The 24,375-nt window shown below is 37.2% G+C and overlaps 1 protein-coding gene across 3 annotated transcripts in view; it reads left to right on the plus strand.

Annotated features, from left to right (window-relative positions):
- sfmbt2 (Scm like with four mbt domains 2) overlaps positions 1 to 24,375 on the plus strand; it is a 428,667-nt gene that overhangs the window by 246,789 nt on the left and 157,503 nt on the right. For all 3 annotated transcript variants that reach the window (XM_039761324.1, XM_039761326.1, XM_039761325.1), the window contains 3 exons: positions 1,083 to 1,171; positions 3,748 to 3,991; positions 15,608 to 15,705. In XM_039761324.1, the coding sequence (XP_039617258.1) occupies positions 1,083 to 1,171; positions 3,748 to 3,991; positions 15,608 to 15,705 (431 nt within the window). The remainder of the gene's footprint in view (positions 1 to 1,082; positions 1,172 to 3,747; positions 3,992 to 15,607; positions 15,706 to 24,375) is intronic.

Here is a 24,375-nt window from a genome sequence, read left to right on the forward strand (position 1 = left end):
AAAAAAGTCTTAAACAGATGAGTTTTAAGTTTAGATTTGAAAAGTGAGAATGAATCAATATGTCCAATGGTAATGAGTTCTAGAGCTGGGGAGTAGAGCAACTGAATGCTCCGCTGCCCATAGTGGTAAGACGGGTGAAGGGGACAGTGAAGTGAATGGAGGAAGAGGATCTAAGGGTGCGGAAGGGAATGACAATATGGAGGAGGTCGGACAGATATGGAGGGGGCAAGGTTGTGGATACCCTTAAAAGTTAATAGGAGAATTTTGAATTGAATTCGGAACCGAACTGGAAGCCAATGAAGCTGCTGCAAAATGGGAGTGATATGGTGAAAAGGGGGTTCTAGTAATGATGCAGGCAGCTGAATTCTGAACCAGTTGAAGCTTATAGAGAGATTTGCGAGAAAGACCAAAGAAAAGATCATTGCAATAATCCAAATGAGAAGTGACAAGGCTATGAACAAGGATAGCAGTGGTGTAGGGAGTGAGGGAGGGACGAATACGATTAATGTTGCACAAGTGGAATTATGCACACCGGAAGATGTTATTGATGTGGGACTGAAAAGAAAGAGTATTGTCAAGAATGACACCCAGGCTCTTGACTTGTGGGTAAGGGGAGACAGAGGAATTATCAGTAACAAAAAAAATTGTCAGTAAATATGCTTTTAAAGGTTTCTGAAGATTGCATTTCTGTGATTAAAGGTAAGACATAGCTATTGCAGTTTACAAGTTTTGTAATGAAAATATCAACCAAGGAGTTCTTGAGATGAACCAAAAAGCAGGATTCAAGAATAAAACTTATTGTGTGGCTTGTACCCCAATTTTTAAATATTTCACACAAAATAAAAGTAATCTCTTATCTAAGGAAGATTTCAAATCCTCATCATTTCCACCAGGCCTCGAGAAATTTAAAAGCTGTTTTTGTTTTTCCTCAATGTCAAGTTTATCTCTGCTTCATTAGCTTCTTCTTTTATTGGGCTTCTTCTTTTATCTTTTATTTTTTTTATGTTGTTATAAAATCTGGACCATCTCACATACAGTAAGTCATTGTTATTTTTTTGTCTCTCTGTTTGTGTCTCTCCAAGCAATCAAGGAAAAATACACAGACTGGACAGAATTCCTCATCCAGGAGCTTACAGGTTCCCGAACAGCACCTGCAAATTTGCTTGAGGGAGTAAGTATGGCCATATCTAAAAATGTAGATACCTAGAATAATGTTTTATCATTTGGAGCTACTTGTGATCATATTGAATGTCTGACATTATATTGCTAACTGCACAGTGACCAGTACATTGACGTGCTCTCATTTTCTCACTTTAAAGATTTCTAGACACAGCAGAGCCTCAGTTTGAAACCCTCAGGGAAAATGTGTTTAATCAAAGTAAATATTTTACCTAAACTGTAGCTACAGTCTGGTGAAAGGAGGACAGTAGTTGAACTTCACGGCCCACACATCCTTTTTCAATTACTGTTTGGCAAGCTGCCTTTTTGGAGCTTACATATTCTCCTGGTCTTCTTTTCCCTGTGAGATATTAACTTTATAGCACAATCCAAAGACATGCTGTTAGGTCAAGTGATGTTTCTGAATTTTCCTCGCTCAGAAGAGCACATGTATTTGCCCTGCAATGTCTTGCCTAGGGCTAGATTCCAATCTTGCACACATTGTAGCTAGTATAGGCTTGGGATCCCTGCAGTTGTTACCTAGACCACTGGGTTAGCAAAGTGCATGTCATTAATTTTAAGTCTTGGAAAATTTCTTCCAACTTTGACCATTGTTTAATTATCTTCTTAAACAAAAAAGATGTTTTTTCCTTTTCTCTACAACAGTGTATATGCTGGGGTTAACACAGCAGGAGCCAGCCTTAATCACATGCCAATCCACAAACAGCCAATTTAAACTCTCCAATCCTTTTTCTAGGTTGCTGTGTCCCTATAGTCTTTTTTTCCACAGTGTATTTGCATCCCTTAAAACCAGCCCTTATGCAGCTGTTGTGTTAACTCTTTCAGTTGAGTTACAAATTGATTTTCATTATATACCAGTTATAATCCTTTATGGTGTTCATTGATTTTTGCAAAGGTCCTGGTATTGTTTAGCAATGTTTATGATATCACTTCGTTATTTTTTTACTGTTTAATATACTTTATACATTGTTTTTAAATTCTCAATATCCTTTAAGGAATGATTAAACAATTTTGGCATCTCTTTAATGTATTGTACCTAACCTGTAGGTACAAGGTATAATGTTAAATTTAAAAAGTATTAAAGAAAGTTCTTATTTTGAGGAAGACCCTCTTTATTTCTTGGTGCTTGGAATTTAATTTGTGTTTGTGTACTCCCTCTGCAGTACAATCAATCTCTCCATCCATTTTCTGAACCTGCTTTTTAACTATATACTCTCATACGCCTACACTTATAATTTAGTGTGGGTGGATAAATTAGCATCCATGTATTTGGAAGCAGATCAGTGCCTCATGAGAAAATGGAAAGAATACCTAAATTCTACAGAGATAGTGTATGCTACGTATTTTGTATTCAGACCTCTGGAGCTGTGGAGGAGCAATGTTAACTCCTATGCCACTGTGTCTCCCGCTAGAGAAGAGTGGTAATAATAATGTGTCTATTTTCCAGCGCACATGTCCACATCCAAGTCACAGAGAGCTGTTGTGTATCTGAATAGCAGTAGGTGCCAGGCAGGAACCAGACCTGGATGGAGTGCCTTTCCATTGCAGGGCACATTCATGTTGGGCCAATTTAGAGCTGCTACACTACTCTTTGTGCCTTTGAGATGTAGAAGGAAAACAGTACTTTTTGTAGAAAACCCACGTAATCAAGTGGGAATACTTATAACCTCCATATATATTATACCGATCAGCCGGGAATACACCTACATGAACTACCATTTTGTAGGGGCTCTGACCCAGTTGCCTAGCCATCATAATCTGACCCTTGTCAAAGTCACTCGGATCCTTATGCTTGCCTATTGTTCCTGCATCTAAAACAACAGCTTCAAGAACTGACTGTTCACTTGCTGTCTAATATATCCCATCTCTTGACAGGTGCCATTGCTACAATGTAATCAATTTTATTCACTTCACCTGTCAGTGGTTTTAATGTTGAGACTGATCAGTGCATACATAAGTAATCTGAAAAGCACTGTAAATTTAGATTAAGACCAGCACAAAAGATTTGAGCTTAGCTTTACTTTTGTAGTGTTTTTTTTTTTTTTTTTTTTTTTTTAAACGTTGATGGCCAAAATAAAACAGCATACTGTACATACAGTAAAAAGAAAAGCTGCTCACAGTAGCTCAAAAGAAAGGGAAATACAGGGCTGAAAACTAATAGACATTTCCTTGTCTCGCAGATCACACCACAACAAAATTGCCAGTGTTAGAAAAAAGCAGCTAGATTCAAATTGACTCTTTAATTTTAACTCTATTACATTTGTCCTGGGGCTTGTAATTTTGCTTTCATATAGTTGTTCAGAGAGTGAAAACATTATTTTATTTTTTTCCAGCTGTGCCCACAGACTGTTCCATTTTTTTTTGTTGCTGTTTTTCTTTGTTTATGTGTTTCTGAAAAGCTCATAACTTATAAAGAATACCTGGAGCCTGAGTTGATTTCTCAGTATAATAAGGCAGTTATTGAACATAAATGTGGCACATTTGCAAAGAAGATAATTGAAACCAAGTCTCATAATAATTATTCTTGATATTTACCTGTAACATAAGTTTGTTCTTTTCTTCTTTCAGCCTCTAAGAGGAAAGAACACAGTGGATCTTATTATGTTAAATTCACTGATTGAGCTGCAGGATCGCAAGAATCCTTTCATTTACTGGATAGTGAGAGTCATAGAGAATGTTGGAGGTCGACTGCGGCTTCGTTATACTGGAATGGATTGTGACTCCTATGACATATGGCTGTTTTACCTAGACTGCAGGTTACGCCCTGTTGGTTGGTCTCAAGAGAACAGATACACCATGGAACCCCCTACAGGTAAAGCTTGATTTAGATTTAAACCTCCTAAATGCTCCTATTAAATCTTATTGGTTGATACCGTCTGTTTAGTCCTTGCTCTGCCCTTTGGAACATAATGGAAAATTGCTTTTGAGTCTTCAGCACTTTGGAATAGTGTAGCTAGTGGTGCTCTGTATTACCTCAGCAAGTTAATTAAAGTGCCTTTGTCTTTTTTCTATAAATCTGTCTCTGTAAATAGGTTCAGTGATATTGTACATTTAAAGTACAGAGGAAATGATTTCAACATGAGTGGTGCTCTAAGAAAGTTATTAGGTCATTTTGCTCAATGAGTAACCTTTCAAGTGTTTTCATCATCAGGTCTCATTTCCTGCAATGTATGCCTGCACAGTACATGAACTTTCTTTACATGCCTTTAAGATTGTATTTTTCTGACTTCCCCGCCCAACACTTAACAAAAGCCAATATCATCTCCACACATTCTGCTATACATTCTTCCTCATTGCAAATATCAACCAAAAAATATTATTAATAATGGCCCTTTCTACCTCTACCCCAGCATCTGCAGAGAAACCTCAAAAGTTGCCTTGTCACTCACATACTTACTTAATCTGGTTACTGTGATTGACTATTATGGCAAGGAGTTATATTTTACCTGATACCTAGATTTCCCCCCTCTCAGTCTTTCTATGTCATACAGTGTAGTTGGATGAACTAAAAGTGAACTTTGGCAAGCCAGCTCTGCTGTTACTTGGGAGGGAGGAGTAAGCTGCTGGTATATGGTAGAAGTCTTACAATATTCAGCATTGTTCCAATTCACATTTTACTTTTATTATTGAAAACGTGTTACTTATTTGAAATGTTGTTTTCTGTGCAGATTATATTCAGGAGGTAGCCACCTCTGTTATAGACAATGTGATTGGTGGGCACTATGTCTGCCCCCTGCAGAGCAAAGCTGAACTAGAAAGCACAGCTCAGCAGGCTAAGTCGCTTATTTTTGTATACTGGCACAGATCTGTTACGAGTGGATTATATCAGATTTCATTGATATGTGTTAGAGGTTTGATTTTTATTTGAAGTGATTTAGAGCAATATTGCACCCTCTGACTCCAGTTTACCGTAAAATGCATGAGCCTTCTGTACTGTTGGTCAGTCTGTTTTTATTTTACTCAGTGCCTTTTGAAAGAAGCAAATGGCAGTATTTGAAACATGACAATTCAATGATCTATTAATGTACACAGGCATGCTGAAATGACAATGAAAAATGGATCTCAGATTTGCATTATCACTTATATCCATTTGGGAGTATACTTTTTCACAAATAATAATAAGCACCATTGTTAAGACATTCTAAAATCTTTTGGTTGGTTACGTGCCTTATGGCAGAGCTGTTTTGAGTATCCTCCAGAAAGGATTGTGACCCTTAGAGCTTTCCTCAATGGTGTGCATTGGAACTTTTATAACTACTCGACAATTGCTGAAAGTTAATAGCTTTGTTCATTTAAAGTAAGTGTTCCAATGTCAGGGTTGGCAACGACCCGGCCGGGACGCCATGAAGGACCGGAAGAGGGCGTGCGCCCACCTTGGATCACGTGGGGGCCGCCACCCTTGTTGCTTTGGGGGCCACGGGTACAGAGCTTTGAAACTCCACCCTGTAGGGGCCCGTGGTCACCGCCAGGGGGGCGGCCCCATGCCTTTGGAGCCCTGGACCTCAGCACTTCTGCCACGCCAGGAAGTGCTGGGGGGAAGAAGAGCAGGGACACCCGAGTGCTTCCGGGATGCAGCCGCACTTCCACCACACAGGGGCGTGTCGGCGGGTGATTGCCGGAACCCACCTGGAGCACAACCGGGTGATAATAAAAGGGGCCGCCACCCTTCATTTGAGGCAAGAGTCAGGAGTGGAGTGGACTGAGCTGAAGAAGAGAGAAGGAGGCAGTCTGAAGAGAAAGGCATTGTGTGGCCAGGACTTTGGGGACTTTGAGGGTTTTGTGGTGCACTTTAAGACTGTAAATATATTAAATAAACGTGTTTGTGGGTGACATGAACGTGTCTGCCTGTCTGTGTCTGGGCCAGTCTCCACATCACTTTCTGCAGTAGTTCAAATATCAGAGCCAGTAATAAATGGCCTGAATAATAAAGATGCCTAGTTACAGATTACTGATTTTAATTTTCTTATGTCTAAAATACAAATTTCTTGCTGATTGAACAGTAAGTTTTATACAGTCTCTTTTACAGTGAACATCCTCATGAGGTGCTTTAGAAACCAGAAAAGAAAACAATGCAAAAACACATACATTATGGCAGATTTCAACATAATTTGAGTACATAAAGATTCTGGCAGTTGCCAGCAAATGTTCTTGTAGCATTTTAGAATAAAAAGTAGTGAACTCAGTGAACTAGTGCACTTGTGATAGAGCTAGCAAACTGGTAAGCAGGCAAGAAGACATATGCAGTAACCTAACTGATTGCTTCTACCTTGTTTGATAATAAATAAAACTCTATATTACTGTTTAACATGACAACATGAAAAGGAGATATAGTCTGTATCACAGCTTATCTTTCAAACAGTGAAAAAGTGAAAGGTGTGAAAAAGTACAAATGAACTTTGGAGGTATGATTTTAATTTAATGTTATTGCCTGAAAGAGTAGCAAAAAGTGCATGGTGGGAAGTGGGCATAACTATTATAAATAGTGCTGTTTATTGTAGTTTTATTGCTTTCCTTTGGCTGGTGTGGTAAAATACATTATTTGCCATTAACGTGTTAGTGCCATAAGAGTTTTTTTTTTTCAAATAAAGATACACATTCTTTGTGATATATATTTGTCTTTTATAAAATATCAGGATAACCTAGTTTGAAAGAGGATGACTTTTATTTAAAAAGTCTATATTTCTCTATTTATCACCTTGCATTATATCCCAATGTCTGAATTTTATTCCTATTAATAGACTTTGTCTTTACAACTCACAAAGCAGCAGCTAATTATGAAAAATGAATTTATAAAAAGGTTAAACTCTGTAGGTAGGTGCTCTTTTGGGTCAGATTGCACTGTACATGCTAAAGTCTTTAATTCCATAATTAACAAGCTACAATGATATATTTATGTATGAGGGAGAGTTAATCCAGGGTATGGTCTGACTGTGTTTCAAAAGGGACAGGGCCAGTGGCTGTTCCTTGCAATTTCATAAAATCTTTTAATATCAATTACAGATATATCCTCTTTGAGCTCTGCTTTAATGAAGGCATTGTTTTTCTAGATACTAATGGTTTTCTTAAAGATTTCATATACGAGAACCCAACAAAATTAATCAGAAGTTATTGCATTTAATCCAGTAGAATTAATGTATATTAGTTTCATTTTAGTTTGCAGTAAAATATTATATTAATTTCAGTTTTTCCTGAGTATCACATTAATTGAACTTCCAAGCTGAAAAATTGTGTGAATAAAAGAGAGAATAAACTGCTCCATAACCACCATGATACCACTAGGACACTGATTTCTTACATCCAGCTGGTAGCACTAGATGCTAACAGTCATCAGTCATTATTCATATTAATGTCTTGCACTAGCAAGTACTATTTCATAAATACTTTCCTACATTAGTCCTCATTCATATTATTGTCTTTCACTAGCAAGTACTTTCATACCATTACAGTCTTCTTTGCGATATGAAAACCATCAAGGATATCTTCACAAGAAATGAAAGAGCAATACAGTGTAAGTAATCACTTAGCAAGTTGTTTTATCTCTATTAGAAGCCCTGTGTGGACAGCTAAAAGATACTCTGCCATCAGAAAAATGGGTCTAGAGGAGTGATTCTTAACCTTTTTTGAGTCATGGACCCCTTTAAGAATCTAATGAAAGCTATGGACCCCCTTCCCCAGAAATATTCACATAAACACAACTTTGCATGCAATGAATATAATGTACTTTATTTATCAATTTGATTGTCTCATACATATAAAACATACACAAAAAAAAGTACTTATTTTTTGTGCAAATTAAAACAGATCTACTACTACTACCAATACATCTACTCTAAATCAATAGTACTGGGCTGTGTAGTGAATATAAATGTTAATTTTTATCTGACCCTCACGGACCCCTGAAACCCATCCATGGACCCCCTAGGGGTCCACGGACCTCAAGTTAAGAACCCCTGGTCTAGAGGAAATCCACCACACCAATATGACCCACCCAAATTATATATATTACAACTCTCAATGGTCTCTCCAACAGTGACTTTTGAATGTGTGACAAAAAAAAAATCACTAAAGCATGCTGCAAGCAAACTCGAACATCTTTTTGTTCAGGTTCTCCTAGAAATTCAGTTGCCTTAGCAATGTTCCAAGGTTTGTTCAAGTTAGGCCAAATAAAAAGCATTTACCCTAGGTTGTTCTGGACAGACTAGCTCTATAGAGCTGAATATACTGTCCAGTATATCCTTAGACATTTCTTGTGTGGTTATGATCCTGCTTTCTCTTTCCACGATCTATTCTCATTGCTTTATATGATATTCCTACTTGTACTTCATTGTGGTAAAGGCTTGCTAACCTTAGCATCATTTTCTTTCCTGAAGTGCTAAGATATTACACAACATGCACTTTTTGGAGCAGAGACTATTCAACAGAATCACAGCTGAGGTTAAAATTAGAGTGTTCTGAGATAGCCTATATATAACCACATTTGATAGCTTGCAGGCGTGTACTATACTTAATGGCAGGCATTTTTGCATTTTTTAATAAGGCAAAAAGTATTTTTTTCTGTTTTTTTAATGCAATAGACATGAAAATCTGGAATGTTGTAGTGCCTCTGTATAAGGTTTGTTGAACAAACAACATTTAAGGGTCAACTCTGGAAGAAGCAGAAGGTAAAGGAGGAATGTTTGCAGTAGAGGTACTGCTAATTATTTACAAGCTTCATAAGAAGAGTTTTAATTTGTATATCTGACCACTGGAACTTTGCTCTCATATCTTTGGGCCGCCGACCATTCTTACATGAAAATAACTAACATATTTATTAAAGAAAATACAATTTATTTAAATAAAGATTATAGAGAATGACATATTTGAGTTTATTTGAAGACAAGTAATATAATGCAAATTATCTAGAATGAGTAGTTCTCCATCTGTCTTTGTCTTCTAAAGAGAGCACAATCATATGACTTACGTTTGCCTTTAATTCTTATTTATTAGCAGTAAACGTCTTTAGAAACATTCACCATGGCTGGTCTGTTTTATTATAGAATTTGTGGAGTATTTGCATGTTATGACTGGTGAACCTTTAACTGCCATTAGCAGTCAAAATCAGTTCTTCCAATGCCTTGATCTGCTAGCCGTCATGTGTGTGGTTTGCCACAGCTGCAATTATTATTAAAAGAGAACAATTAGTCATTCTTTTCAGAAAACAAGAACCTTACAAGGGCTAAAACATTAACAGATATATTCTTATTTTATCCTAACTAATAAGCTACATACAGTATTAGTCTGATAATGGTAGGTGAGAGTAAAGTGATACTTTACTCCCTATTCAGTTTCTGTCAGTTTAAAAGCTGAAGTTGATCTTTTGTTGTGAAATTTTTGAGAGATTGTGTGGTATTTTGCAAGGGTTCTTTAGTCTCACAGCCTTCTTTAATTGCATTAATACTTTCACATTCACAACTTAAAATTAATAACAAAAGGATGAAACACTGAAATGATAGAGAAGAAAATCACTAACGTGACATTTAATGGTAGTGTAACTTCATGTAACAAGCAGCCTTTAAAGCTACAGGAAGGCAGTGTCTGATGCTACAGGAACTTGGACAAGATTCTTGTCTGTTGCTGACTTTGTAGCTACACAGTTGTGTCCACATAAGGCAAGTTAGTTTGATGAACTGTAACAAGACAACACTGATGTTAAACTACTGTCATAGACAAAACAGCCTTAAGCAGGGAGTGTTAGTTTTTCCTTTTATCATCTAATTCAAATATTGTTTACAAACATTAGATCAATAAATGATGCCCTCTTCCCAACTTTTTCCTACTTTTCTTGGCAAGGAGAACATTCTGGCAAGTTCTTGATCATTGTAAAATATGTTGGAGTTGACCTTCCGCTTGTTCTGGTTTGTCTCTCCATGTTTACTTTTGAAAAGGGCTAAGCCTCATATTTTAAAAGAATCTCATGTATTTACTATAAAACCATTTTAAGCGTACATCCCATACTGATAAATTATTACTGAACACTAAATCCATTGATTGTTTTGTAGTCACATTTGGAAGTGAAGCCCTCCTTGTGAACCCTTGTCCAGGTTTCTCAGCTAGTATGTTTTTAGTCTGTAGCTACATTATTTTGGAGGTCTCAGTCAGTGATTGTCAGTTACTAGCATAGCAGAGCATTTAAACTTCTGGTTCAGATAGTTAGATCCAATGCATTTTCACATTGTCTCTCTGCCTAGTAAAACTCAAGTTTATCTCATAAAGCTGGACTCTGCGTCACTGAATCTAAACTCCTTTATAAACTGTCTTGTGCCTGTACAGTTGCATGATAAGAGGGGGCTATTGTTAATTTCAAATTTCTGAATAAGTCAAAACATTAGAATAATAATGGATTATAAATGTATTATTGATCAGTGCCTGCAAATATGAATTTTGAACCACTTCCTTTGCTAACCAGATACTCAGGGCTTCTTAACTATGCACTTCTGTGTCTGAGAATGTTGCATTGTGATAATTAACAACAATGTTATCAAAAAGGAGGAGTAAGCTGAGCAACACAGGTTTCTACCCCATACAGTACCACAGAACCACAGGTGAGGTAACAGGCTTCGACTTCAGTTCAGTTCAGTCTTCTCTTATTAACTGCGCTTTCATGTAAGAGAGCAGTGTACTTATACATTAACTTCAAATGTAACATATCCAAAGGACATGCAGCATAAACACTGTTGAGTAACTAAATAGTCAAGCACAGGTTCAAGGGTTGGGGTCTTAATAACCCTGTTTAGTTGTCAAAACAATAATATAAGCCACTCGACAGAAAACAATCATCAATTGCCATTCTAACAGCTGGCAGCAGTGTTTCTTGTCAAAAGATGCTTCTCTCGGAAGGAGCAGGACTTTAAAACTGACTGGAGGCTTGTTCACGTATCTTCCTTGTCTGGTCACTTAAAGCTGTGGGTGAAATTAGAAGGTTGTTTGAAAGTGTGCCCCCTCTTGGCCCCTCTTGACGACTATGCCTGCATGTCTGACAACACAAAACTTAATTGTGAAGCAAAAAGTGAGCAATGTTAATACAAAATATAAATATATATACAATTTATTTATGCATTTTTTAATATAAATGTGTGAACCTTATAATGGACTGATGCTGTGTCCAGGGGTGATTCCTGCATTGCACCAGATGTTACTAGGGCAGTATTTAGCTCACTAGATTGCTGTATAGGAATATAGGTTGGTTTGAAAAATTAATGAATATGGCCTAGTACATTATTCCTTGTTATGGACTAGAACCAGTCAAGGGTATTTTTGTGGTTTCAACTGATATTGTTAGAAACGGTTTTTGGCATTAAAAGAGTTTGAGAAAGTAAATGGATGTATGTAATTGACCTAAACATGTCCAGTGCAATAAATATATTGCTTAATTTATGTGTTGATTAACAAAAGCATTGTAATTAATTAGCCAAGCATTCACTTTTAATTATTTAAAGTTTAAAACCTTTAATTATCTAAAGTTTAAAATAGATACGGGCGGTATAATAGTATTGCTGTTGCCTCACTGCAAGAAGAAGAACATAATAACAGAAGAAATTTGACAGACAAGAGGAGACCATTTGGTCCATCAAGCTTGTTTGTTTAACTAATAGCTAAGCTGTCCCAATATCTCATTCAGATACTTGTTAAAGGTTGTCAAGGTTTCTGCTTTGACTACATGGATTGGTAGTTTGTTCCAGATTCCATTCTGGCTTTGGTCCTCCTACTGGTGTCCTTGATTATATGACTCACTGTTAAGCTTAAATAATTGTGCTTGACCTACTTTATCAATGCCTTTCAGAATTTTGAACACCTGGGTTTGATCCCCATGTAATCTCCACTGCTCAAGACCAAAAAGGTTTAATTCTCCGAGTCTGTCAAAATGCATCATGTTGATAAGTTCTGGAATGCACTTGGTTTCTCTCTTCTGCACAGCTTTTTGTAGCGTGGTGACCAGAACTGCACAATCTTCTTCCTGATGCAGTCTCACTAGTGTCTTATGTAGTCTAACCATAAAATCCCTTAATTTATATTCAACACTTAATGTTAAAACCTAACATTTTATTTGCATTTTCATTTGCTTCTGCACATTGCTTAAATCCTTTTTCAAAGGTTACTTCATGTAAGACAGTGTCCCCCATTGTATTTATAATTGACATTCCTATTGCTCACGTGTAACACTTTGTATTGTTCTACATTAAACTGAAATTGTTAAGTGTTTGCCCAGTTGTGAAGCTTGTTTCTTTATGAATTGTTTCTGCTGCCTCTTTAGTATCTGTCATTCCTTCATTTTTCCTTTGCATTTCATGTGTTTACCAACTATACTGACTTCTGTGTCATTAATGTACATCAGCAAAAGTAACATACCCAGAACAGACCCCTGAGGAACTCCACTGATGACTTCACTCCACATAGAGCATTCTTCTCTTATATGTACTCTTTGTGTCCTGCCAATTAAACAACTTGAAATCCAGTTTTGTAGGATACTTTTTATGCCTATAGCTTCTAGTTTTAAAATGAATCTTTGGGGTGGGATCATATCAAAGGCTTCTTGATAGTCTAAGTAAATTATGTTGTATTGCTTTGCTTTTGTCAGTTATTGTAGTTGCCTGTTCAAAAAAATCTAAAAGATTTGTTTGTCAGGATCAGTTTCACATAAACTCATACTGACTGTTATTTAGTGTTATTTTTGTACTTGTATTTTTCTAATTTAATTCTTATTATATTTTCCATAATTTTGCTTTTCACAAATGTCAGACTTATTGGTCTGTAATTAGCAGGATTCATTTTATCTCCCTTCTTAAAGATTGTAGTCACATTTGCAATTTTCCAGTCTTCCGGTTCTTCTTCTTTCTCAATTGACTCCTCAAATATCCCTACTAAGGTTTTATAGATGACCTCTTTCAAAACAATTGGTAAAATCTCATCAGGTCCAGGCGTTTTATTAGTCTTAATTGTATTGAGGGTTTCACATTTGACTGTTCAGTTTTAAAATCTATGAGCTCAAGAGTTTGTTTTTACTACTACATGGGGCATTTCTTCTCTTTCTCCCTTTATAAATACTCAGGTGACATATTTGTTCAGTTTATTTCCTATTATTATTCTTTCCTATTTTCTTTGATTTCTTCTTTTGTGTTCCTGAGGGTTCTTAAATTCTCTGTTATTGAATATTTACTGCAGTATTACTCAAAAAATTGCTTGTTGTTTGTTTTGGCTTCACAACAATTTTTTTCAGTTTCTATTTTGACCTTTCAAATGATTTTTCTGATCTCTTGTGGTAGTGTCCAGCATTCCTCTGGGTCAGAATTATTAGGCTGTTTTTTTAATTTTCTTGTGCAATGATACCTTTTTAATGATGCCCTCATTCATCCATTTCAGATAATTCTTTAGGCTTTTTATTTTATTTCAGAATAAACTTATTTCGAGCTTGGATCAGTGGGTAAAGTGGCACCACCTATCATTTTATAGCTGAATTTTTACTTTCCCATTCTATGTTGTCTACATACTTTCTCATCACCAGGAAGTCTGCTTTCTGCAAGTTATCAGTCTTCGCTTTGGTAAACATTTGTATTTTTTCAAAGATGACATTTAGGGTTAGTCTTACCATGTGTAGGGCTTGCAACAAACTGAGTGACAACAGATTCAACCACAGCTTTACAGTGTTCAAAAAAAGCAAAAAGCAAGTCTCAGTTTCTGCTGTGAAGAAGAGACTTTCTTCCAGTCTGCAGTAGTGCCTATCCAGGTTTCAAGGCTCTGTTTTGTCCGTTAAGGAATGGCTTTCTTACTGTCACTCGTTCTGTCAAACCTGCAGCACAAAGTCTCCTTTTCACAATAGAAACTGAGACTTGCTTTTTTGACCACTGTTAAGGTGTGCTTCAAGCTTTTGTGCTGTAAGGCGCATATCACATAAGCTGGTGACCCTCAGAAACTTGCCCTCTGATTGGGTTGCGACTTTGAGTCTGCTAGATCTTTTCCTATCAGAGTTCCTTCCAGTTTCCATTTGTTAATTGCCGTTTTCTTGCCACTATCACTGGAGTATTGTGGTACAGTTTGATTTAAGACAGATAGAAGGTTTTTAAGTAATCAATAGAAGTTGTGACACCTATGCAAATTATTTGCATCAACTTACAAGGCTTAATTTACTTTAATTGTTGCAGGACATCTTTAGTTTGTAACCTATTAGTTGTTCCCTGAAGAAGACCCATGTGTAATATCCTGAAATATTCTTTTGTTTCAGTTTTTTCTAACCTAAAATTTAAATTTAAACCTTTGGAGTTTGTGGCTTACCTTTTCATCTTTTTAGGTTAATCCATTGCATTTCAGCTGATTAATTTTGAAGAAAATCTCAATAAACTTAGGTGTTAATATAATATACTAGGGGTTTGCTCCCCTGGCTTCCTGCAGCAGCTCAACCCTCTGTTGATAGCTCACTTCACTTCCTATCGGTGTGTATTTCACACAGGGAGGAACCCGGGCATGATCTCACAATCTCCTTATTGCGAGACAGCCACACTGTCATTGCACCACCTGCATGTCTTGTCAACTACTAATATACAACTCTACCAGTACTGTTGTTATTGGAGCAGATGTATATAATGTATTTATTTATATATATATATATATATATATATACTAGGGGCTGTGCCCCATTCTCGCTTCGCTCACCCACCCCACATCCCCCACCCCGGGGTCACGTTTCACGCTAACCATTTTGCGTCTCTGCTGCTCGCATTTTGAAGGAGGGTGGTGCTGAACACATGCTAAAGACAGATCACCTACTGGCTTGCTGCTAGCTTCTACTGAGCTGCGTGATCTGCATGTCGCGCTGCACGTCGATCATTTAAGAGCCTGTACAGCAGCTGCTGCTGCATTGCTGCATGATCTGCATTTTTGTTTGTAAGTAGGGTGTGACATGCAAGAAGTCTTGCGGGACTTCAAAGTGTCTCTCTGAGATGATCACGTCTCGATCCAAAATTTTTTTATATAATAGATATATATGTACAGTATAGCATAGCTTTTTTGCACATTAGTAATTTGAGGATTTGTAGCTATATTTTTATTTTATGAAATAACCTTAATAATCATACAGTAATTTATTTTGCTTACATTTCATGCCTTTTTGCTGAAGTTGGTGTTTCTGTATAGAAATAGATATCTAAGAACCACCGCTGGTTCTCAGCGTACAATTTCCAGCCAAGGTCAGCCATCTGAGTGTAGGTGACAGAATAGTTTTGGCCCTAGGGAAATGTTATTATTAACAGGGCCAGTGTTAGATTTCTACTACAACTCTCTAAAGATTGAACAGCTGAGAGGGGACCAAAGGGCAGGTGCCTGATCTCTGCATTCTTAGCTACAGAATTTTGTAGTCTTCTGATCATTTCTGTTTCACGGTTTCTTTTCTGCTCACCAGAGATTGCTCATTTGAAAACAGCTTCTGAATGGAAAGATACCCTAGAGAATGCACTAGAAGAAGCCACTCAGAACCCACTGCCACTGGAGGTTTTTAAGGTGAGAGCCAGTTGTGATCAACATACCTGATTAAATATAAAATATATAATTTGTTGTTTGTTTATTAACACTTTGTAATGAGTTGGATACCCCTCTGTTAAAATGAGTAATGGTAGGATTTAATCTGAACACTGTTGATGCCAGTTGGTTTAATTAATCACCTATTATCTAGTATCACATAATTTTACTGGTAATCAGATGTTTTTGGATGTCTGTTATTGTATATAAATATATTACTTTAGCATGTTTACTATATTTGGTATACACTCTAAATGCATTTAGAAGAGGAGTATTATAACAGGGGTCAAGATTTTCCACTCAAATCAAACTGTTGAGTTTTCAAAAAATATTCACATTTTATGCATCACTGAAAATGATCTGACCACTTTAGAGTGATTGTCTTTTTCTCTGTGTGTCAAGATTTGAATCTGTGGGCAGGTTTAACTCAAAACAGTCCTTATCCCTACAAAATACTACAAAACTCCATATTTTACTCTGCAAACCTAATCATTCATTTTTGTACACATTGTGGTGCCAGCTACAGCACAAATTGGAAAGTAGACTAACCATTTTTTTAATACATGTGTTTAATTCCATAGTAAAATATCGGTATGCAATGTTTTTCACAGCTTTATATAGGGGAAAAGTCATGTTGGAAATATCTAATTCAAAAACTAATAATAATAACTAGAGTTCATATTTTACTTTCTGGAATTCTTGTGACAGAAAATGTTAATGGAATCAACCCATAGAAGTCCATATTTGAAATGTAAAATGAGGGTAATTTTACTAACCTCTTTGTTCATGATTGCTGGCAGAGATGTTATAGTAAAATAATGCCATTTCTGTCACCAGGATTTATGTGATTTTTATCTACTGTCAGGTAACTCCTGCTACTTTATTTCTGGCCAGGCCCATTGTGTTAGTCCAGGTTCATGATCTTCAGCCTGTATATCATTTTTTGTTTCAGATGAAAAGATTTCTTTTCTTATCTTCACCCGATGTAACTATAAACACCAGTAATTTATTTTTCTTATCACACTTCTTATAGCGTTTTGTTGCTCATAATGCTGAGGAGACCAGTAAATACGAAACCATCAATCAATATGTAAAGTCAAGCACTCTTAAGAATGTATTGTGTCAGCCCAGAGTGGAAGATGGATGATGAGTAGTTTTATTGTTAACAGATTTTGATGGCAGTGTTAACAGGTTTTTAAAATGCAGTGCTTATTACTAACATAAAAAGCTTACAATCACTGGTTTACTTTCTAATTTTAGCATTGACTAAATTCTGTCATGGAGGAAGAGTGGTGCAGTGGTAGCGCTTCTACCTCACCAAAAACTGTCTGGGGTTCGCATTCTTGCATGGAGTTTGCATGTTAGATTAAGTGAATTTTCAATCAACCCACCCTGCATTGGACAAGGACCTCTTATTAAAGGATTCAGCCTTAAGTAAACTCCAAGTTGACAATGAAGAAACTTCAAAATCTCAAGTATAATGCTAAAATTTATTATCAAACACTCTGAGTGGAAACATGTTTGCCAACAGATTCTTTCTCAAATCAAAATTTGTTTTGTGTAATGCTCTTTCCAAGTACTGCAGTACTCTTGTCCAAGGTTGGCTCCTACCTTTTTTCTGACACTGGCTTCCCCCATCCTTGCACGTAGTTTAAGGCTACAGTACATCCACAATACTAAATTTCATTTAAAAATATAGACATTGGTCTCCATTTTTACCTGATGTCCACAAGTTTAACACAGACAGCACACTTTTATTTAAGTGCGGAAGCGATTCTGTCTGACTCCCCACAGCAGCACTATACACAAGCACAGACACAAAGCAACACAGTACTTTTCTTCTTTCTCTTTCTCTCTCTTTTTATGTCGTTCCTCTTCTTCACCTCCTTCTGCAATCTTCATCTTTTTCCCTCCTGACTCCCAGAGTAGCGACAGCTGACTCCTTTTAAACTACACCTGGGAGCAGTCCAGGTGGCCCATTAGCATGTTCCAGAAGTACTCTCAGCTGGGCCGTCTTAACGCATGTGCATGATGGGCAGTTGCCTGCGGGCCCCACAAGCATAGGGGCTCCATGCTAATCTATGTATGTCGTGACTTGCTGAGTGGTTGTGGAGTTAGGGACTCCAGTGAGCTGCTTTGCCCGGAGACCTTTAATAATGTTAAGATGACCCTGTCTCCCAGGTGTGGCGAAAGCCTGACTTTATAGGCTCTGCAGTCTCCGCAGCTTTCCCTGGTGGCTACCATGGAACCCAACAGGGCTGTAGTGAACTCCAACTCCCAGCGTGCCCTGCGGGAATCCATGGTGTCACAGCCACCCAGGGGGGCTGCCCTCTTGCGTCCCAGGGGAGATAATATCCTGAGTCCACTCTCTCCCCTGGTCCTTCCATCATATAAGCATCCCACCGGGCAAGGGCCCAGGCTGTCTGCCACACCCTTCACAAAAGAAAACCATATTCCAACATAGTGGACATAGAGCAGCTGCTTTTCATGCCATTTGTTGTGTTGCTTACCTGTGTGAATCTAAATTGCATTTTGTACAGTTTGAATTTTACATGTAAAAGGCGAATAATTTGCCTATGTCTACACCATATGTGTTTTTGGCCGTCCTTATGTTAATGGAGGTATTTTTGTAAACAATGTGAAAGTAGTAGTGTGAACAGAGATTATTTTCATTTAAACACACCATTTTTAAATGCAAAACGTACTAGTGTTATTTCACATGTTCCAGTGTGTTTAAACTGAATTTGGAGTTACTTCTTTACTTATATATCAAATTTTATTTGCATTGAAGTATTCCAGAGCTGGACTAACTAAAACTGTGAAAACCGTAAAATACTTGGAAGAGAGGGTATGAGCTGTAAAATACACCTGGCATCAAAGTATATTATGCTGGAAGAAATTTTTCTTTTGCAGTTGAAAAGCATAGAGTTGTAGGAGAAAAACCTGGCATACAGCTCCGCTCTACAATTTAGTCTTTTAATTATACAATGCAATTCACTATCTGAACAATAGAATCATTTATGGCTTTGAGAAAATTAGATGTTTGTGCTACACAACCAACTACATCTTGTTTTTTTGTTTCCAAGACTTACTGTCTTATTTGTATTCATAACGTCTGCCCCAGTTAATATAAAATATCATGTGGTAATGATATACTGGATTTTTTAATAGCCAATTAGGAGGAGGAGGATGTTGGGAGCATGCACTGACACAGTGTGTTGCTGCACCCACCACACAACGAACCACCTCAGGATCCCAAATTAGGAAGCAGCCATACAATGGGTGACACATCAGCACCGCACTAGTTCAGATGGAGTGAAACAATGTGAGGATTTTTACAATGGCTGCAATCCGAATCCTGCTACCAACCCCTGAGTTTTCCCTGCAAGTTGGAGGGCCTCCTTGCAGGGCTGGATGCAGGTTAATGTCATACCCAGGACGGAGCAATTGCAGGTTAAGGGACTTGCTGAAGGGCCCAGCATTGTAGAGTCACTTCTGGCATTTATAGGATTTGAACCAGCAACCTTCTGATTGCTGGCATATATCCCTTGCCTCAAAGCCACCACTTCACTTTAATAGAGAGTTGGTGGTTATAAAATGTTATTCTGTAATTATAACCAGTGAAAATTATGCGGGTTCGCTTATGTTCTAGGAGCCTCACACATTCATTAGTGTTTGTATTGGTCTTGGAGGTACTGGAGATTATCATGATAGATAGCACTGCTTTACACAGGATTACAAATTGGTTCATGTCATGGTGTGGGTCAGCTCCATGCTACTGGTTCCCTCCAGGAGTCCCGTCAAACTGCCACCGTCAGTACCATCACCAAGATGACCCGGGCAAATGAGGACACTCGCATAACAAGGGGTAGGTGTAAATGAGAATAGTGGTAATGTACCAAATCTGAGTGTTCAAAACAGTATGGTGTTCCAAAGTCAATAAATAAATCTCTCTCTTATAAAAACAAAAAATCTTGGAAGGAAACGAGACATGATTTTCTCGGAAAGACAGTTACACATCCCACAAGACAAGGCGCAGTACACACGCAGAGCAGGTTAGAGTTAGAGATAATGGAAGTACAAAATTCGAAAGTCTCAAAAAAAGGATAATAAAGATTGCATTAGCGCAAACAAATAGAAATTATTACTCGGTGAAATAACGGAACGGCGAAAAGAGATTGAATATGTTGTTCGGACTGAAACTTTAAGTCGGAGACTTGTAAATTGTCTAATTTGTGTTGTCAGCTTGAATTAAAAGATTCCAAAAATGTTGGCGTGGTATGAAGTCCCGGTGAGACGGAGACTTTTAACATGAGATTCTTTCAAGTCATGTCATACTTACAACCTTTGGAAGCAAGTTCCATGAGATGGTGACTTTTGCCATTAGATTCTTTCAAGTAACGCCCTACTTACAATCATTTTCAAACAAGACCATGGTCATCTAACCTCAGTCGTGTGAATGCTTTTGTCAGACACACCTCCTGCGCTCTCAGCTCATAAATTTATCAGTACAATAATTTTATATGATCTAGATGATATGTCAACAACTAAGCAAAGAAGAAAGAGCATGGACAAACATTTGAAAAAGTCGTTTTATTTATTAGAGATAAAGAATCGATAATCGATATTTACTCACAGGCCATTATACGTTGTGTGTCACGATGTAAGTCCAAATATGGAATCAAAATTAAATGTGATAATTGAAGAAAAGTTATTCCAAATATTGTTTTTTTACTAATGTTTTAAAGTAAAAGTGATAATAATGTATATGTAACAATTCCCATGAAAATAACAATCTCTTTAAATTATATATCTGGTTAACCAAACCTGGGGGTGGGTGAGCGAAGTGAGCAGGAGGCAGAGCACCCTAGTAATCCATAAAAATCATCCTAGTACAAGTGAAAGTTAAAAACACAGTCAAATAAATAATCAGATTAAAATACTGCAGGAAGCCATCCTTTAAAATTCAGTTTCCAGTGCAGCCCTCAAAAATCAACGGTTCCTCTTCTTACCTCTCACATAGCCTTGAGGAAGAGGAGACACCCAACTGACAGTCACAGCCATCTTTTTCAAATGGCCCAGGTCCCTGTTGTTCCATGCCCCACCAGCAGGGCAGCATGGGTCCTTTCTGTCTTGCCGTCCATGATTCTCAGCAAGACTTCCAAGCGGAGCCTCCTCTGTCCGACTCCTGCCACCTACCCAGACATAACACAGTGAGTCGCACAACTCCTGGTCACACCAGCTCCCTGAATCGCTCAGCTGGAGCGATTTATTAAAGCAGCCCTGAGCATCTGCTTCACGCTTTGTCAAGGGTTCTCTTTCATGGCTGTCTGCCTCTGTCTCTCTTTTACATGCTCATACTGTCTGTCTCTGCCTCCTGCTTTCTCTCCTGTTACTTACCCTCAGTCTTTCTTCTCTTTGCCTCTTTACTTTTTTCTTCTTGTTTTCTTCCCTAATCTCTGTGCAGGTTTCTTTTTTTATTGCCTGTTTAATTGGGTGTAGAGACGTCGAGCCATTGCCTCCGTAGCACCATCGAGACAGCTGACTGATCCACCTGCCTCTGCACGTATATGAGGCGTGGCCAGCTAGCTCCTAAATTAATCGTGGAGCGAAATGCTGTCATGCACACCCACATTCAATTGCAGCCTGCCCCTTCTTTGAGGCACAATTATTTATCTAATACTAACCACCCTAGGTAAGCCACAGACAGTTCATGGTACACAGTTACATTATTTCAAGAGAAATTACTGAAACAAGCAGATGCTTTAACCCAAAGCAACTTAACATAATCGAATAAACATCAGTGCAGAGGAATGTTGTGAATAAGTTTTATGGGACAAGGTTGTAAAATTTACCATTGGAAGTGAAGAGCTCTAAATCAAACGGAATGACACAACATTAGTTACCTTTTTCTTAGGTTCTAAGATCCTAGCATCAAAATCATCAATTAGAAAGATATTCGCAGAACAAAAAATAGACACTGTGTTTGCAAGATTGTATATGTAATGAGACATGTCTGTTCTGTGTAATTAATGTCTGTCAAAAATAAAAGGTGACATGGCTTTTGTGTACAGATTGAGTATTTGTATACTATATAAGTCATGTACTTAAGATACATATATCCTAACTGATATAACTCTGCATTGCTAATTATATTCCATAATACTAAAGTGTTTAGCCAACTCAGTAGCATCAATGGGATCCTCTGATTACCATAGGGCAGGCCTCGCACACCGAAGTACTTTATGACAATATATGAACTTAGTGGTAGCTATTATTTCATTATTATATTCTGAGCTATCTAATGTTTGGTGGAAATGGGAGGATTTAAATGAAATTTTATAGTAAACAGTAATTGATTTGAAAATCTGCTTATTTACAAAACTGTGCTCTTTACAAAAAAAACTAAATCAGAATATTAAGAAGAGACCTCCTAATCCTAAATTAATTCCTGAACATTTAGTCTAGGATAGGAACCTCCATTAGAAGTTGAGTTTGAATCCAATAAAATAGAAACATAGCATGTCAGTGGTTTGGTATATAAACTCAACAATAATGAAAAAACAAGCAAATTGGAATTCAAAAATTGGTATAGTCAAAAATAATCAGCAATGAATTCAAAAACCAGAAAAGCTAATACAATCAATACAACAGAATAAAAGCTACAGAAAACCTTGCCTCAGGATGTAGCATCAATTGATGTCAATAAAAGGCCAAGGGCTGTAATCTCCAGAGGTATAGGAGATGGGGCAAAACCAAGCCTGAGATAGGAAGAAAGAGCAGAATCAAGAGTCTAACAATCACAACATGAAAATAGACTTTGCATTGCTATGGTATAGTTGATGTTTTCATGTAGTATCTAGAAGAAATACAGTTATATTTAGGAATTGAGAAAAACTGCTTCATCTAACAAACATTTGATTATTTGATGGCAAGTAATTTGTAAAGGTTAAGCTCTTTGGTCCTGTATAATCTTGGTTAGTGCTGGTACATTGGTTAGTGTTAATTTTAGGAACATTATAGAAATGATAGGATAAATCTTGTTGAAAAATTCAGTGAACAGTCAAGTTTGAAATGTTTAACTCTTCACTCTTAAAAATATTGGTTCTATCAAGGCACTATATGTTTTTCACTATGTTGTGTGGTTTCCCTTAGGTCCTTTGCTTGATCAAGCACCATTTCATTCTGGAACTGGTTCTTTATATGTGATGTTGGGTTTGTGTGCTTTGGAACACTTCTTAATATGTAGAAAAAACTCAAAATCATTAATCTATGGTGGGCTGCACTAACAGATTAAGAAAACCTGCACTTGGCCTGTGTTACTGGGCATACAGTGTGCAGCAAAAGTCATGATCCATTGGTATTTCACAAATCTGTTACCAACTATTTATGGTTATTCACTGTATCGAATGTACAGTAACTAAGGAACGGTTCTTTCCAGAACCTTCATGTGGATGGGTCTTTTGGGAACCAAAAATGGCATGACTCTGATAACTGCTATGGCAAACCTTTATTTTTAAGAGTGTACTGTCTAACATAGTGCTGAATGTCTACTGCTTGTTACACCTTTTTGATATTTTCAAGAGGTTTTTCAGTTTTCAGTTGTCTAACAAACATGTCTTTCGCACTACCAGTAGATTAATATTTATCAAACTACTTTAAACTAGTGTAACAAGAAGGAATTCTTCCTCAACAAGGTATGTTAAACATAATGGAAAGTATTCTTTGCTCCTCAGTTGCAGAATTAGATTCAATGTGTGCCATAAAGGTGAACACAAAATGAAGAACCACGAGTTGTCCATGACGAGTGAAACTTCATTTAGTATAAAACACTGCCACAACACTTTATATATCCTCACTCTAGTGACTGAACTTTTTTGACTCACCCCTTACAATTCTCTGAAAGTTATCACCTCCTTGAGCCACACATACTTTTTTCATTATGTCATTTTAAACTAGCACCGTGGTTCCATTACTTACAAGCGTGTCTGTCATTCCCACCTCACTCCCTCATTTTTATGCCTATCTTTGTTGTCAGTCTTCTCAGTTTGATTGTTTCACTGGCTGTGAGATGGAAGGTGGTAGTGCTTGTTATATTCTACTGCCACAGAAATTAAAGTTTTCTGTGATGTGTCAGTGGCATTGTTTAACATGCTGCCACAAATTGGACAATAAATAGTGGGTGGTTTGTCACTCGATACAGAATTTGCACTTGGACAAACTTGGTTAATTTTACTACACAATGATGTGGCAACCCATAAATATATAATGTCCATAGCCCAACTTGGGTCATAACCCATAGTTTAAGAAATACTGAGTTATGTTAAAGTAGTGTCCTCATGATATTTCATGTTTTAGTGAAGTTAAAAAATGTTTTGCAAGATGTTTATTTTGCACATCACAAGAGGATCTATCGGATGTCTTAGTATTTAATTATTTGCTAAGGTAGATTGCAGTATGGTTGTGTTTATTGAAAAGAAAACACAAAGGACAATATTATGGAAAGAAAAGCCATGCCACTTCAAAGTCTATCATTGAGGAGGAGGCTGTTTACCTCAGTGGTTCTCAGAGTTTGTTTGACTTCTCCCTTTTGATACTGTGTCTGCCAATACAGTAATCTCTAAAGCAGTACCATAACATCAGAAGTGATCA

This window comes from Polypterus senegalus, chromosome 8, assembly GCF_016835505.1.
Source record: "Polypterus senegalus isolate Bchr_013 chromosome 8, ASM1683550v1, whole genome shotgun sequence".
Lineage (NCBI taxonomy): Eukaryota > Metazoa > Chordata > Cladistia > Polypteriformes > Polypteridae > Polypterus > Polypterus senegalus.